Raw genomic sequence first — 16620 nt, 5'->3', positions numbered from 1 at the left:
ATGGCCTCGATTCAATACCCAGCAAGTCTTTGTGTTATTGTGCTGCCAATCTTTCTTTTCTTATTAGAAACTTCCTTTTCTTCTTTTCCATGTTGCATTGAATTAGGAGGTGATTATTTCCCCCTTCTACTAGTTAGGAAAAAATGAACAGTACTCATGAGGGATGTATTTTCAAAGGCTCAGCCAACTCAAAATCTGCCGTTCATTGTGGAAAATGAAATGAAGATTTGACGGGCAAGTTCTTATTAATCAGCTTCCTTTAGCCAAAGTATGTGCAGAGAAAATACCAAGAGAACAACAGCTCAGGCAGATCATGTCTTGGTGTTATGACCTAATGCCATATGACCTCAGGCTGTGAGTGTCTTAGATTTAGCAAGTTGTGCAGGGTCAAGCCAGAGATGAGACCTTTCAAGGGAAAGTGCAGGTGCTGCAGGAAGTGGTGTCCATGAGTCAGAGCATGTCTCTTCCCGTCGACTCTCATTCCATGTGAAGCTGGATGTAGCAACTTCTCTGCCCTCTTGAAGCTTACAAATTGAAAATTCATATTAAAATGCATGCTGAATGGAAAAGCACTTTTTTTGAACGCACAAAAACAATAAAATTCTTGTACCTATTATTTTGTAAGTTTCCCCCCTCCAATATTTACAGTATTTTTTTATTTACAGATGATGCCAAACACTTAGTACCCAACAAAATGAGAGACTTTTTCTGTACCATAAACTTGGACCAAGAAGAAGTTTTTCGTACACAGGTAGTTGAAAAATCTTTAAGGTAAGCTCAGTTTTTAGATGGATATGATGAGCAAGACTGTCCAATGCTAGTGTGTATGGCTTTTGCTTGTACTACTTTAAAATGAGAACTGACTTGTGGCAGCTACTCTGAGATGTTACAGCAAAATGTAATCATGAGAGTGTTGCAAAAAATTAAAATTGAGTCTTGTGAGCTTTTAAATGAAGTATGCTAGAATATATTTCACTATTACTCTTCTATTCCAGTGGGCAGTGTAACATTCTTGCTAGGTTGTTTTCTAGGGAAAGAAATCTACTTGATACTCCCAGTGTCATTTCCTACTTCTGACAAGCAGTTGAACTGTGTTGGTGGAATTCTACTCTTACTGTGTATCTGGTAAAACCTGTTTCTAGAATGAAGGAAGCAGAACTTTGCCATGTATGAGAGTTTTCTGTGCAGTGGGTTGTCCCCTAAACAGGCCTTGTTTTCTCCTGTAATTCTTTTTTTCTGGGAACTGTAACAGGATCCATTCAGAATGCCTTGCTTTGCTTCCCTGGGCACTATTTGCTGTAGATTCTGCTACTGTTTTAGAGCCTTAAAAAGAATCAAACAGAAAGTCAGGATGACACAACTGCAGTAGTGTAGGTGCTTTCATGTCTCAAATTTCTGAAGTTCACAGAGGACCCCAAAAAGCCTCACTGCAGCTTCATTGTTCAGATTATCTTAGTGACAGTTTCAGGTATGTGGAGGTGACATTAAACCTTCCTTTCAAAACCCAGACAGTTTGTTCAAACTCCTGAAAGTTTTCCTAATTCTTTTTCCAGTGCTTTTCTTGTTAGCATTCATTCTTTGAGCGCTCTCTCCCAACGTTTACAGGAATTTAATTTTTTTTCCCAGAACATCATTTCAGAGCCTCTTATGCTACTGCATGGAAAGCAAATGCCACATATGTACAATCAGGAACAAATATTTTGTTTATATTCCTAATCTGTAACTGCTGTAGTCAGATTCATAAAATTTTCAGAATTTAACAGGTTGCAGTTGAGATTGATTACCAAAACAAAATCAATTGAGTAATCCTTCTGAGAAAAAAAGTTAAAGAGACTAAAACATTTTTGCTAAAACAGAAACTTAACTTTTTCCCTTCAAATAGACAATAGTTTGATGAGCAAAAAAATCCCCAACCCAACATCTCTCTTAGACTTTGCTCTCTGATTTTTTTAGGGGAAACCCTAAAAGTTACTACTGTGCTTAGAAACAAGACCTGTTCCATATGATGTACACACAGACATTTTTATTATGTTCTATTTAAAAATTACTAAATTGATGTGCTTTCATCACCTGATAAAAGAAGTATTAGTTGCATAATAAAATACTTGATAAACACCTTAGAGCCATCAAAAACATTTTAATAGTGTTGAAGTTTTAACTGAAATTTAATTGCAATGTCATTAGTACTTTACAGAGGAAGTGAAGTAAAAACTCTCATTATAACAAAATAGTTGAGGAGAGAGGAGTCTCAAATAAGGAGAGAAAAAGTTCTCAAATAGAGAACATTTCAGGTGATATGAAATTAATATTTGTAAGGTGACAACATTGTATTAGAAGTCAGAACCTTGTGTTTGGAATTGCTCTTTACCTTTCTGTCTCCACTGACTTCATAGATGCCTCCTTCATCCTCTGAGTTAGGGAAGGGTTCCATACAAACCAGTGAAATGGAATAAAATAACTCATCCTCTATTGGCAGCAGCCAGAATTGGGTGCTTACACTTGATTGCTACTGTGTATGCAGTTAGGAAGGTTGACTCTCATTCCAGAGACTTAATTACAACATCCTGTTTCTTATTGCTTGTTAAACTAGAAACCATACTAACCTAGAGGTACTGGACAGGAGATGAAAGATCCAATCTCTTATTAACCTGAAAACTTTATAAATTGCTTTTCAGTAAGGTGTAGTACAGTATAATTTTAGCCATAGATGCAACTTTGAATTTCATTATTTTGCTTCATATTATTTGCTTGCTTTTTCTTACACACAATTCACAGTCTGTTTTTGTCACTGTATTATGAGTTGCAAATTTATACAAGTTGTAATCTAAATTTTAGTCTTGTGAATATCAACTAATTAATTGTCTGTGGAAGTAATTATCACTATAATTGAAATTAGTTTTGACTGCAGTGATTGAAGCAATTAAGAAGTGTATTTTTTTAAATGTGCAAATAGTTTTGGCCTTCCACCAGCACTGGGAGAGTTGTTGGAGTGCAGATGTAAAGCAAATGACTTTCCAAAGTTAAAAAAAACATAAATTAATACTGAAGTGAAAGAGGGATATTTTGACTAATGACTCAAGAAATATTTCCTGACATGGTGTGGGATTTCTGTGGGTTCTGAAGAAAGAATTATTTTTTCCCTTGGAAAGTTGAGAGAATATCTGTGAGCCTCCTCAAATGCCTGTGGTCAAATGTGAGAAACGGGCGGAGGAGTGGAAGGGGGATTGTGGTGTATGTGTGTCCTCTTTTTTTGAGATTTCAACTAAATTCAGTTTCTTTTTTCCCCAACTGAACTTTGTGGTAGTGCAAGGCTATAGCAGAAATGAATTCCCTTGTTGATGTAACCATTGCTTGTGTAAAGTGACAGGCTGGGGCATTGGTCCGTGTCCTCACAGAACTGCCAGGTTACTGTACCAGGGAAGGGAAGAGCAGAGGAGTGTTACACAGTGAAGTTTAATCTTCTGTACTACTGTGATCCAGTTCTTCCTGTATGGCAGTCTGGCTGTCCTTTGAATTAATGCTATCTTCTAATTTTGTATCCGTCACAGTCTTTAAAGTTCTTGCATCAAAGTCACAAATGAAAGTACTAAATTGACTGAATCCCTGAGAAACAGGATGAGTGAGTTCCCTGTTTTAATTATTCTTTGTTGGTGTAAGGTGTTGTGCCCAGTCAGCCTATTCTGTATCTACCTAAGAATTTCTTTACTAATACATTGTATTCTTTACCTTAAATTTTCTCTCTCTGCCTCATACTTTGCTGAAGAATCAGCAACTGATAACTGCTGTTAATTTAGGTAAATAAAAATGTAGCAACATGAGTAAAACAATGTATTACCTTCTATTTGTGCTCATATTATTGACTGTTTTTTCTTGCCTAATCTGGGAATTAATGTAGTGTTGAAGTAAAAAATAATAATAAAGAATGTTAATGGCTGTTGATCCTTTGGGGGCTGGGGGATATGTGTAGCTGCAAAGCTTGCTGTCTTAGGTGCCAGATAAGGATGCTAAACAGATTTTTGGAAGTCTCTGCTTATAGTCTCCATCCCAGCCTAATTACAATTGGATGCATAGAGTCCCATAGGTCCATCCAGAATAGGGACTAAAGCTCTTGGCACTTGTCAGTGTGCACTGCTGTTCCCTTAGGACGTCTGTCTGAAGCTGAACTAGAGCAGAGTTTCCCCTGACACCAGTGCCAGCTCATTCTCACACTGTTCACTCCTTCTGCTTTAGTATCTCTTTGTTTGAACCGGTGCAACTTTATTTGTATAGCTGTGAGGGGAAGCAGATCATGGACTTGATCTAAGTTTAAAAAAAGCCTTTGTTTCATCCTCGGTTTTGGTCTGAGTTATTGTGTCAATACAATTAAAATGAGCAGTGATGGTAATAAGGAAGTTGAGGCTGTTTAGAGCTCCGCTGCTGCTGGAGGTAATGCTCATGAACCTTCAGTCATGGTGCTGTCAAGAAGAACCCAACCCTTGTAATCAAAGCAGCATTTGTTGGCTTTGAAATTATAAAAAAAGAGAGGAGCTGAAAAACCACAGCTGAATTTTTCAACTAAGAATTCTTCAATTATTTCTCAGCGTAGTGCAAAGGCACTGATTTGTCTGTTTTGAAGCCTGTGGTAAAAGGTCCATGTTTTAACAAAAAGAACATTTTCACTTCTGGAATTCCTTATAATGAATTTCTGCCCTTAAAGTTCTTGTTTCTAAAAATCTATTCTAGGCATTTGAAATACTAGATTTTTAAGATGTGTACTGTACTTTGCCACTTTTTAAGTTAGTTATCAGTTATTCTGTTTAATTTATTTAATGAGCCATTGTCCTTAAGCATGGGGTGGTATTTTCTATTCTGTGATTATTTTGGAGGGAAAAGAGTAGGGATGGTGACCTGTTCTTCTTGGTATCCTCTGGGTAGGTAATAACATGAACCGTTTGTCCCAAACATAAGCATATTTGTCATATTTGTATTAGTTCAAGAAAGTATTGTAGCAATAATGTTAGAATGATACTTTGCTGGGAAACAAAAAAAACCCCAACACTTGTTTCAAGGTTTGGTATAACTCTTATCCCACTGCTATTCTGCAGAAAATTATTTTCATGAACATCTTTCCCCACTGATACTAATACCTTGTAACTGAAACTATTTTAAGAACCCAGTTCCAGTTCTAGCAGGGTTTTTCTGTGGATCTGCTTGACTTTCAGAATTCATCACTTGCATGAACACAAACAACATTGTGGTTTTATTCAGTTTTGAAAAACACTTCTCTGACTGCTGGCTGATGACATCAATAAGTACTCCTTAAGTTTAATGAGAGTATCAGTTCTGGGAGTGAAGATACCAACACAGTGTATGAAAAATGTGTGACATAGAGGAACCCGGAGTCTTTTTCTCTAGAGGGCTGTGCAAGTGGCAGTTAAATAGGGTTAGCTGTAAATATGATATTGGACTTCTTTTGATGGTCCATTTTGGTGTGAGGGAGATCATGTGTATTCGAGATTAACATTTCTCTTTTTCACTGTTCTATCTTATAGTTTCTAGTCATAATGACTTCTTACAGGTCTGAATCTTAGAGCAACAATTTTGACATGGCAGTTAGAGCTAAACAAATGCCAGTTAGTTAAGTAATCAGTACATTGTGTTTAAATGTAGTTTAATCATGTACTGAATAAGAACATGAAATAAAACTTTTGCATGTCTCAGGAAGTCTAGAGAACCAGCTAGAATCATTTCAAGACCAAAGAATAGACTTGAAATTGCAGAGGAGACACCGCTCTCTGTGTTCTCTGGTTCTTACCTTTGATTTAAACAAACAGAAGGCATTGCCATGTTATTGTGTGTTTTTATCTTGGAATGGTTTTGGGCACCTTTGACAGCTCAGTGTAGTGCTGAGGGCCACGGGCTGGGACAGCAGTAAAATGCAGCTTTTTAATGTTTATCTTCTATATAAATTGCCTAAAGTGTTTCTCTGTTTTAACTTCAGATCTTTCTTTTCAGTCCTTATTTTGGAGAGGAGTTTTACTTTGAGATTCCGAGAACTTTCCAGTGGTTGTCCTTCTACATTTATGATAAAAGTGTTTTACAAAAGGACCTGCGTATAGGTAAGTGTCTATGAGGTGCTGTCTGCATCTTGCAAAACACTTGGTTGTTTTCAGTAGCATTATTTATAGGATTAAGGATACAATTATTGGTGAAGCATCTTTCAAAACTGTGTATAGTGCACTTAAATGCTCCTTTAAAGTTTGAAAAGAAAGATTTTGTTTCCTTGCTTCATTCTATTACACTAAAATATGTTTGTTCTTTAGGCTCATAGGACGTTTTATAGTCTTATTATGGTCTGAATACCTTTTTAAAATTATCTTTGTTTCTTTTCCACTTTTGTTTCATTGGAATATTTGAATAATTGTCACTACTTATAGATCTTTAAAGAATAAATTGTGGAATAATTCCACAATAATTACAACTGTGGAATAATTCTTAAAACCATTTATTGCTAATTTTTTTCCCTGTCAGTACAACCTGTAACTTAGTGACTTGCAAAGCATTTGGCAGTGACTTGTGTAGTTTTAAGTGAAAAATCACAGGAGGTGGATTTCTATTTCTCCCTCCACTGCATAATTATTTTATTGCAGCTGCTTTTTTGGATACAAAGCTCTAATAGTCTGCTGTGGAAGAAGCCTTTGCTTTACTTGAATTGAGGAAGGAAATAATTTGCACCAGGATGTCAGATAATTTGATATAATAACAGCTTTCCAAATAGCAATCAGAAGAGTAAAAGGCATCTACTTCAGTTTCCTGCTCAAACATTCTTGAACACTGATTTTGTTCTCGTAAATCTATTATGTTATTTCCAGCCTCAAGTGTGTTCTTTATTTTGCCTTCTTATTGGTGATATCCAGGATAGCAAATAAAAATTAATGCCATCTGGCTTTATATAAACTATTTTCTGCTTTACTTACCCATAACATTCCTTGTTTTATGTTCTTCATATAGCATCACAAACTTAAAGAAAAACTTAAAAGAGAGTTTAGAAAGAACCAAATTTAAAACATAATTAAATATTTGTTCTATTCAGATGAAGATAATATTTATGCTTCTCTCCCCCTGCCACCCTCCCTCAGGAAAGGTGTCAATCAAAAAAGAAGACTTATGCAACTACACAGGAAAAGAGAACTGGTTTATGCTTCAACCTGTTGATTCTAATTCAGAGGTTCAGGTAACTATTAAATTGCACATTTACATTTTCAAAGTAAAAAAGTACAGATTAGGGTATGTGGTGGTGGAAGATTACATTGAGCTGTAGGATACAGAGCTTAGCATCTAAGCTGGTATTATTCCTCATGGTATTTAAAACTGGCAGAAGACATGAAGCAACTGTTTGGGAAATGTCTTAACAGTATTTTGATGTCTGAAATGCTTCTAAGAGGAGTCTTGAGTACTTGAGGCACATGAATCTATCCTAAAACTCCTGAGTAATTTTTTTTTTAGTAATTTTTGGTGTTAACTGTAATAATGGCTGATTCTGTGACATTGAAATGGTTAGTCTCCAAAATTTGAAGGTACTTGTGCTGTGTTCATACATCTTACCTTGAAACACTTTCTGCGTTCGGTATCAACAATTTGTACTTCAGTTTTATTTCAGCCTATGGTTCCAGTTCTTCAAACAGGATTGTTCTAGGAATAGGTAAAAGTGAGGTGGCTCTATAAGTTGTAGCGATTCTCTTTTTGGTTTCAAGAACAAAGCAGAATTCTTGAGAATCTCTTAGCCTTCTTGCTGTGATAAACTATTTGATTTTAATAGGGTTTTTTCCAGATTTGCCTGAGGGCAAAAGTCTTAGACTTGACAGTGTTTGTATTTTTTAGTAACCTGAAAGTCCCTTTGGGGAGGGAGAATCCTGGCTACTTTTACAAGATCTGAATGTGCACAGAATTCTCCTGTTATTTCCACAGATGATTCATTTATGAGCCATAAGTTTAGCCTGCAGCACTTGGGTATAGGAGGGCATGTGGTTGCTTTACATTAAGACAGATTTTCAGAATGTTTGAATACCACTTCCTCTTCTCTGTTGAAAACCAGTCCTCTTTCAGTTACAATAGAATGGAATAGAATGGTTCATTTAGAAGGGGCCTCGAGAACGTCTAGTCCAGCTACTCCTTTGAATTCTTTCATGTAGTTACTGAAAATTCTAGAAAGCACTTTGCAGGTATAAACTGAAAGGCAGTTTCCACTTTGACTTAAACATTGTCATGCTTGCTATGTTTTCTCTGTCATAAAAATGCATTGAGAAAGGTCTTACTTTTTGTCATAATACTATATGAGCATGTGAAAATTCACTTCGAATATTCCATTAATAGAATTTAGTGATTCCTTACATATTGGAAATAAAAAATCTCCAGTGTTCCATGGCTTTGTGACTCTCAGCAGAATGTAAGCTCTTTCTTTCCTGTGTCTGTGCCATGCAAAGCACTGTCCTGCATGACACTTCCATTAAGGGATGACCTTTTCTGCTCGGGTGTATGCTCCTCATATTAATCTTTTCTTGAGTCAGGGCATTTGGGTAGGTTTCTCCCATCCTGCTTTATTTTTCCACAAAAGTCTTTAGAGCATGGCTGAGAGCTGTTCCCATCTGCCACATTTGGCTGAAATCTTGTTGGTTTGGATGTGCTATACAGTACTGAAATATATGCTGAGATGTCCAAGACTGTTGGCTGGACATGACTGAAAGTAGCAGACTTTTATCTTGTACATGTGCAGAAAAAGTGCATGAAATATTTATAAAGTTTAATCAGTTTGGAGAAAATAAGTTGTTTCCTTCTCCTCCTGGCACCATGCATGTAGTTGACTTTTTGTTCCACTGGTTCCTTCCATTTGAGTATTTTCCAGAATTTACTGTGTGTGCAAGGCAATAGGATAGCAGCGAAGTATTTTGCATTCCATGAATATGCACAGGACACTTTGCAGTTTCTTGGTTGAGATTATTTTTGGGGTATTCTGTAAATCTGCATTTATTTAAAGAAAAGTGTACTTTTATGTACCAGTCATCTATTCTTTACAGGTGAACTTTGGTATGATTAGCAGCCTGTGTACCAGGAATGCTAGTGGTGGAGATTTTTAGAAAGCAGCTGCTCTGCTCTTTGTTTTGATATTAGGTGGTTTTTGTTTTGCTACAGTTCACAGTGTTATGACTTCATATTAATCTTGTTTTCTTGAAACTTTTTCCTTTTTCCACTAGTTCTTGAAAAATAAATACAAATATAGGAATACTAAGTAAATAAACTAGAATTTGAGGAGTTGGGTGAAACAGTCCACATCTAACTGCAGCTGGCACAAACTTGTTTACATATATTAGCTTTTAAAAAATTTTCTCATTTTCTACAATGCAGATGGTGTCAGCATGATAGTAAAATTGTTAGGTTTACTTGACTCCTTTTTTTATTTATAAAATCTTCATTAATCTAGTTGGAAATTAGCTCATTTGATTAAACACGCCCTTGATCTGTATTATTCATAGCAAGAGATTTTTATATATATATATACTTTATACCTGTATTCATACATGGATCGAGTTTTTATAGAGATCTTTACTTGAAAAGCACATTGATAAGATCAAAATCTTTCACACACTTAAGATTTTGAACATTCACTGTCCTTTTTCTTAAAATTTATGGGATCTGTGTCAATAGTAAGTACCTGAAAATTGATTGTTAATCCATTTGTAAAGTTAAAATGGTACCTACCTGCCTTTGAACAACCCTGAGATCTACAAATGCAAAGTGCATTCACACAAAGTCAGTTTGTTTATTATTTATTGTATAAGAATGGCTGATTTCTCTATTTTGAAGTAAAAGCCTTCTGTGCAGCCACATTTAAAACCAGTTGCATATTGTGTCAGAAATTCTGATATAGATCTGAAGATCAGCAACTTTTGGAAACCATCACATTGCTCTCGACAAACAAAATTACAAGAATGTTCTAAAACTCTCCATGGATGTTGGTGAAATATTTATTTTATACCATGTTATTGTAGTCATCATGGTACTGAGCTGGGAGCAAACTACATCCAGAGGTAGTTCTCAGGAGCAGCAATATGCTGTTTTACTCCTACTGTTTGGTGTACAGCACAATTTATGTGTTCGGTTTTAAAAAGTAAAAGGAAGATGTTTAGGCCATTCGCAGCATCTGTTTTCTAAAACAAGTGAAGTCAGCTATTTTAACAAATACTGAAAATATTTGTCTTTTCATTTGTAATTCAAAGACTTTGCCTTGTAAGGTTGTCAACATGCTTCTTGGTGTCCTGTTTTTATCCTGTAAATCTGTTTTTGTAATGGAGTTTCTCGGCTTGACAAATACTTTCTTAATGTACCTGTGTTCCTGTCCCTATAGTAGCAGTTTGCAAAACACTTGGCAGGCATCCCAAAGCTGTTACGTTTGAAACTGCCTTGTAAAAGAAGCTTCATTTCTCCTCCCATGTGACGAGCAAAGAGGGAAATGCAGCCTTTGCCCCAGGGGATTTACAATAACAACACTGCAGTTTTATGTCAAAACATAACTGCTATAGAAATGTGTGCAAGGTCAGCTAAGGGTTTTACTTCCATTTTAGCAGAAAGGCAAAGCTGTAGTTCAGATTACAACTTGCTTGTTTTGCCACTCTTGCAAACCACCTTCCAGAACCTTTCCCTGAGAATTTTGATTGTGATCAGACCAGTTCCACCTAGTAAATAGACAAAGTCTGAGAATACCAAGAACATTGTTAGAGGTAAGACTCTGTCAGTGTGTGTTTATCTTAGATGTAAAAGCCAGCACAAACAGCCAGGCACTGAAAGGAGTATTGTTCAGGTGGAATCTTACTTGTTTGGGGCAAGATTCAAATACTAAATTTTGGTCATCCCAAGAAAGTTGCATATCATGGTTTAAAGTTATGGAGCCTTTTATTGAGAGGGCTCAGTAGATTGGCCCTTGCTAATTTATGAAGTTAATCCATGCTGTGCCATCATTTATAGATTGTCTTAAATACATCCTGTCTTATCAGAAGAAGAAAGAGGAAACTGGGTTTAGCAATTATTGTCACCTTTTCTTCTATTTTGGTTGTGTTTACTGTTCCTTGAGTACCTCTGCAGTCTTCACGAAATAATTGCAAATTGCCCTGGGATGCACAGTACATTTCTAAGTTGCATTCAGTCTGATGTGATGGACAGGATTTCACAGTGGATATTAAATGCTGCTGGTTATGGCTATTGCATGCTATTCTACTTTTCTAGGTATACCTACCTGCCTTCGGAGTCCAAGGTAATTTTAGAACTTTCTCTTGAAGTGTTCAGAAATTCATGTCTGTGCAAGGGTTCATCCCATGCTTGGGACAAAATAGCTGAGACTTGCTCTTGGTAGTTGCTCATGCTGGAAGAAATACTTGTGTGTGTTAAATCTGTGGAGGCTTCACTGATTCTTGTGCTGTCTGCAGATGAGATAGTGCTTCTCTATAGCATTGTCTCAAAGTTCAAGTGCATCCATCATGCTCTACTTGTAGGATTTGTGGTTTAGATGAGGTATTTTCTTCAAGTGGTTATATTGGAATTACCTTAAGTAACTTCTAACTGTAAATCCTATTATTGTTCTAATTCCTACTTTTAAAAGAAATGCTTTTAAAACTGTTTGTGTTTGTCTCCTGTTTTTTTCAGGGAAAAGTTCACCTTGAATTAAAACTGAATGAACTGATAACAGACAATGGATCTGTGTGCCAGCAACTAGTAGTACAGTAAGGAAATACATTAATCCTTTAATATTTGGTTAGTTGTTAGAACGTTATGGGATTTGTCTTTCCTGATACTGGATGTCTGCATGTCTTGGTACCAAAAGCATTTTTCTTTTTATGTGACTTTCCTTGGAATCTGCTGTATGAGGAGATGAGTGTGTGTCTAGGGAACTCCAGCAGAAGTTTGTCCCAGCTGTTCATCTCTGCTGCCAGAGCCCTCACTTTTATTGGGACTGCTAGGATTAGTGTCTTGTAATTCCAGTTGTATTTAGTCTGGTGAGAAAGCTGGGAATGTGCAGTGCAGCTGTCAGCCAGAACTGGCAGTACTGCTGTTAGTGACTAAATTACTGCTGCTGGTGGTATTTTTTGGGGGTTGGTATGGTAAAATTTATTGCTACTTTTGCTTCAGAACTATTTTCTTCTGGTTAGCCATGATAAGGAATTCTTACTAAAAAATGAAGTACAGGAGTTGTGGTTCTGGAGCAGCATGTTTGCCACATTTCAGTAAAACTTCTTAGCAACGACTTAGAGCTTTCACTACTAAACTTAATTTTGGCTCTGAAGTGTAAAAATGCTACAGCATGTCAAAGAGCATCATAGAAACAGTACATTTTCAGTATATTTGGTAATGTAATTTTCATTATGGAGCTAAGATTATGTTCTTGTCTTAGTCAACTCTCTAAATCCAGACGAGTAGCTGAGTTGGAGCAGGACCTAGCAAAGTGGTCTGTTTGCTGTTCTCTAACTTGGTATGAAGGGGGAAATTATTCTGTGATAGAACTAAGCTAGTGAAACTGTGATGGTTTAATGCCATAGGCTGATAATTCAGGTAAGATGGAACTTGCTGAACATCAAAGTATCTTTATTACTTAAAGATAATTTGGAATTTGTCTGCTTTTATAGTGGGGTAGCAACATTGTTGGGAGTCCTGCTGCCCTTATTTTTGTATCCCACTTGCAGCACAAAGCAGAATCAGAGCAGCTTTTTCCTCATGGACTATTCACCTCCAAAAGCTGGCTGGAGTTTTATGACTTTGTGTTTTATTCCCAACTTTCTTAATTTTCAGAAAATTTTGTATTTTTGTATGTTCATGCACTTCAAGTTAGTGTTTTGGGTTTTTGATTTTAAAAACTTGCCTGGATTTTTTTCTGTGTTGAAGAAAAGTTGCATTAGAAAGTTGCTGTTGCAAATTGCAGTTTTGAGTAGGAAGTGGTTTACTCACTGTGCCCTCTTTTAGGATCTCTTTATGGCGGAGATAATTGATCAAAAGGAAGCCAGGGTTCTCTTTTGGTTGCTGCACTCACCCACTCACTGCCATGTGGGAGAGGATTGTGCGTTAAACTCTGCAGTATTACATCAGTGCTGTTGTCTGAGGTTATGAAATGCACTACTACAGTTCCTTAAACTAAAAATGTGTAGCAGGGTTTTACCACACATGCTGCTGCCCTTGAAATAATTTACTGCATTGATAATACGTTGTGCATAAATATATTTTGTATGTACATGAGAGTATGAGAAATAAGACATCTCTTACTGAATGTGGTATTATAGAAATGGACATAAGGGCATTTTTGAGATGTATTTGACCTTAAAGTGTGAGTCAGTTAGAGAAAATACTTGAGATCATTAAAGAGAAAATTAAACTCTTTAAAACCCTGCTTGTTTTGTAAATTTCCCATGATAATTAGTAAGTGATGTACTTCCTGCCATGTTTCACTAGTCACCAGATTCTGAGAGAACATTGAATTAGTAACTCCTTTAACAAAGTTGAAAGATAGAAAGGAACAGAACCATGGTAGAGTAAAAGAGAGACAAGGAGTGGGCATAAATGCATTTACCTGTCTATTCCTGACTCTTCTTTATCTGTTCCAAACTGGAAAATAATGGCCAAAGGAAAAAAAAAATCACTGAGAAAATAATTCTTGATATACAGGCTATGATACTTGCCTTTCAGGAGCAGTGTTTTGCTTCCTGATCAAATTAATGGTGTCTCACTGCAATGAGAATTATGTGCTTTTAAACCTTCACCAGTTACTTTTTTTCTAGGATAGGAGAATTCTAGATTGTGCTGGCTAGTTAAGTTGCTTATGGATTTCCACTGTGTATTCCCTCAGAGTCCAGAAATTCTATGAAGATGAAAAATAGTAGCTCCAACTTTCATTACACAAGATTAAACGTGGTGTTAAGTGCACACACAATAGCAAGTAATTCAAATGCTGTGATTCTGAGCATTACCTGGAGTCCCCTGTCACCTTGTGGCTGAACCAAAATGATGACTGGCTAGGCAGTGGATTCCTGCTGTTTTGGTCTGTAAACATGGCTGTAGAAGCTTTTTCTGCTGGTCTTCTAGATGAGTTTTATGATGAGGATTGATTTAAAAACTCAATCCCAGTTGCTTTTTTGGCATAAAGCATAGTTAATCTTATTTTGGTGAAGAAGAACTGTCTTAGAGCTGGTGTAGAGCAAGCTAAGCCCTGATTTTACACATAATTTCTGTATTAATTGCAAACTTGCTGTTAAGTTTCATGCAGATATGCTCACAGACTGTGAATTAAAACTGTTTTGTCTCTGATACTAATTGTTTCCTTTTCTAATGTGTGAATGAGGAGGGGAAGAAGTGCAAGAGATTACCTGCTGACTCAGTGTGGGTCGTTTCTTTTGAAACCACAATGGTGTGTATAGTAGCACATTTCACAAATACATGCTTGCAGCTCTTGCTGGGAGTCCCTAGGAACAAGTTTGTATGGCCATTGTTTGCATATTTGCTGCTGCTGAAATATATACTTGATACTTAAAACAGTTTCTTGGCAAATTAGGCAGTCGGGTGGTGGGACCTGCCTGTTCTGGGATTAACAGCCCTTCAGCTCTGAAAGGTTTTCTGTATTTACAGTGTGAATTCTTCAAAGCCCAGAAATGGTTTATTACGAATTATTACATACTTTCCTAAATGAATTGCACACCGTGCTCTCTTAACTTGACTTGTCAGCTTGTGGCTGTCCTGTTTATACTTTGTCTGCTCGCATGGAGTTGTTTTAGTGAACACAAAAATTTTTATTAAGTGTACATACAGATCTTAATGGCTGCAGTTAAGGAGTGTCTATCCTTGGAGAACTGCAGCTGATTTGAATGATGGAGGTAGAGTCAGTCATTGAGGGGGTTTATTGTGGGCTGGGTCTTTTTAAGGACTTATTCTCATCCTCTAAGATGAATATATGGTGGTTATATCTGAAAGGCTCTCATTTCCTGTATGAAATGCCTCTTGCACAGCAAACTACTGAGATGAGAATTAATGTAAACTGAAACATATCTTACACTGTACTGGAACAGGACAGTAGTTGGAGAAAAGAACCAAAGTTCTGTTACCTGTTGCTTAGATAGTACATAAGGATATAGTAGTCTAAAATATAAAATGAATGGCTTCTAAGATCCTGTCTACTTCTTCCAGTTCTATGCATTTATGCCTTTTGGATGACAACTGCCTAGCTAGGTAGATGAAGTGATTTGTCAAAGCTGAAATATTTTTACTGTATGTTGGAAATGTATTAATTATGGTTGTAAGAACAGGAGTATATATTTAGTGTTAATTTTGTTTTTTTGATGGTCAAGATGTCTGGCATTTTGATGGTGGTGGTTTTGCTTAGATTTCTCGTTTGCTGTTTTCCTGTTAAAGGAGGCTGCAGTTGCAGCACTTTGCCGGATTCTTCGAGGAAAGGCAGTATTCCTGTGAAATTTGCTGAGTGGCAAATTGAGTGAGATTTTTTTGTTCCATTCATTTCCATTCCAACTTTTCAATTTCTTTTAAGTCTGCTCTAGTTCAGCCACTTCAAGCATCTTCAGAATTTTTAAACATGTTCACTGTTTAAAAGGAGGAGGAAGCTGTTTGCTTAGTAGTTTAAAAGTATCAGTAATGATTCAATGCAGTGTGCTCAGTCCCTGGGGAGGAATAATCCAGCTTGGTAGTGCTGAGTTGATTTAATGGCTTCCTATCCCTAATGGCTGCTTGCCTTTGGAGCTTGGGAGGGCCTCTGCATGACCAGGGTAATTCAGTTTGCCAAACTGACAACTGGCTTGCAACCTAAAAGCTTCCTGTGAGGGTGGTAAACAGAAGCAGCAGTTCAGCTGACTTGGCTGTGCTGTCACATATGTGTCTAAAGCAGACTCCAGGCAGTACCTGCAGACTGAAGGGATGGATCTGACTGGCTACCTTGGAGTGAAAGATGGAAGGGGAGGAGGTAAGGTAAATTTGGAAGAGATTTTTGTGCCTGATAATGTGGAAGAGAGAGATTCGGGGATTAGGATCTGATTGGTCAGGGGAGGTGTTGGACCAGGGCAGGCTGTCTATTAAACAAGGCAAACCTCACTTGCTGGCAACAGAACTGGGACTTGGGCAGGAGGTGTAAAGCAAATGCTAGAGCTGCCTCCACAGGGAGACCAGCTGGTGCATGAAATCAACTTGAAGTGACAGATCCTTATGACAAATCCAGAGATTCTAGTTCTGCTGCAAGACTGAAGTTGTCAATAAAATGTTTTTCAACTCGCAGGAAATCACAAACAAGCCTTTCTTTAGTTTGTGTGTATTGTGGTCAAGTGAACAGAACAAGCTGTTTGTGTAACCGAAAGTCCCCCAGACTTGTATCTGTTTGCTAGAGAAATCCAGGAGCATGGTGAACATGTCAAAGACTGTAAGAAGAGAAATTATGATGTTCTTGTTAAAACAGCTGAATTTTCTTCAGATAAGGTTGACTGATCCATCTGCTGCTGAATTTCCTTTGAGGTTCAAATCATGGCTGATTTATAGGTGCACTCAGCACTCACAGCTGAAACTGCAAAGCCTGAGGAGCTGCAGAGTGTTTTACGCTCCAGGATGCCCATC

General features: G+C 37.0%; 1 protein-coding gene across 2 annotated transcripts in view; it reads left to right on the top strand.

Moving 5' to 3' along the window:
• RASA2 (RAS p21 protein activator 2) overlaps positions 1–16620 on the top strand; it is a 46288-nt gene that overhangs the window by 5561 nt on the left and 24107 nt on the right. Inside the window, exons 2-5 of one of the 2 annotated variants that reach the window (XM_062499173.1) lie at positions 666–771; positions 5995–6098; positions 7119–7213; positions 11674–11750. In XM_062499173.1, coding sequence (XP_062355157.1) covers positions 666–771; positions 5995–6098; positions 7119–7213; positions 11674–11750 — 382 coding nt within the window. Of the gene's footprint in view, positions 1–665; positions 772–5994; positions 6099–7118; positions 7214–11673; positions 11751–16620 lie in introns of those variants that run through there. The other variant, XM_062499174.1, reaches the window with a different exon arrangement.

This window comes from Cinclus cinclus, chromosome 10 (assembly GCF_963662255.1).
Source record: "Cinclus cinclus chromosome 10, bCinCin1.1, whole genome shotgun sequence".
Taxonomy (NCBI): domain Eukaryota; kingdom Metazoa; phylum Chordata; class Aves; order Passeriformes; family Cinclidae; genus Cinclus; species Cinclus cinclus.
Note: the sequence above shows the minus strand (reverse complement) of the source record. Positions and strands in the feature narration are given on the sequence as shown.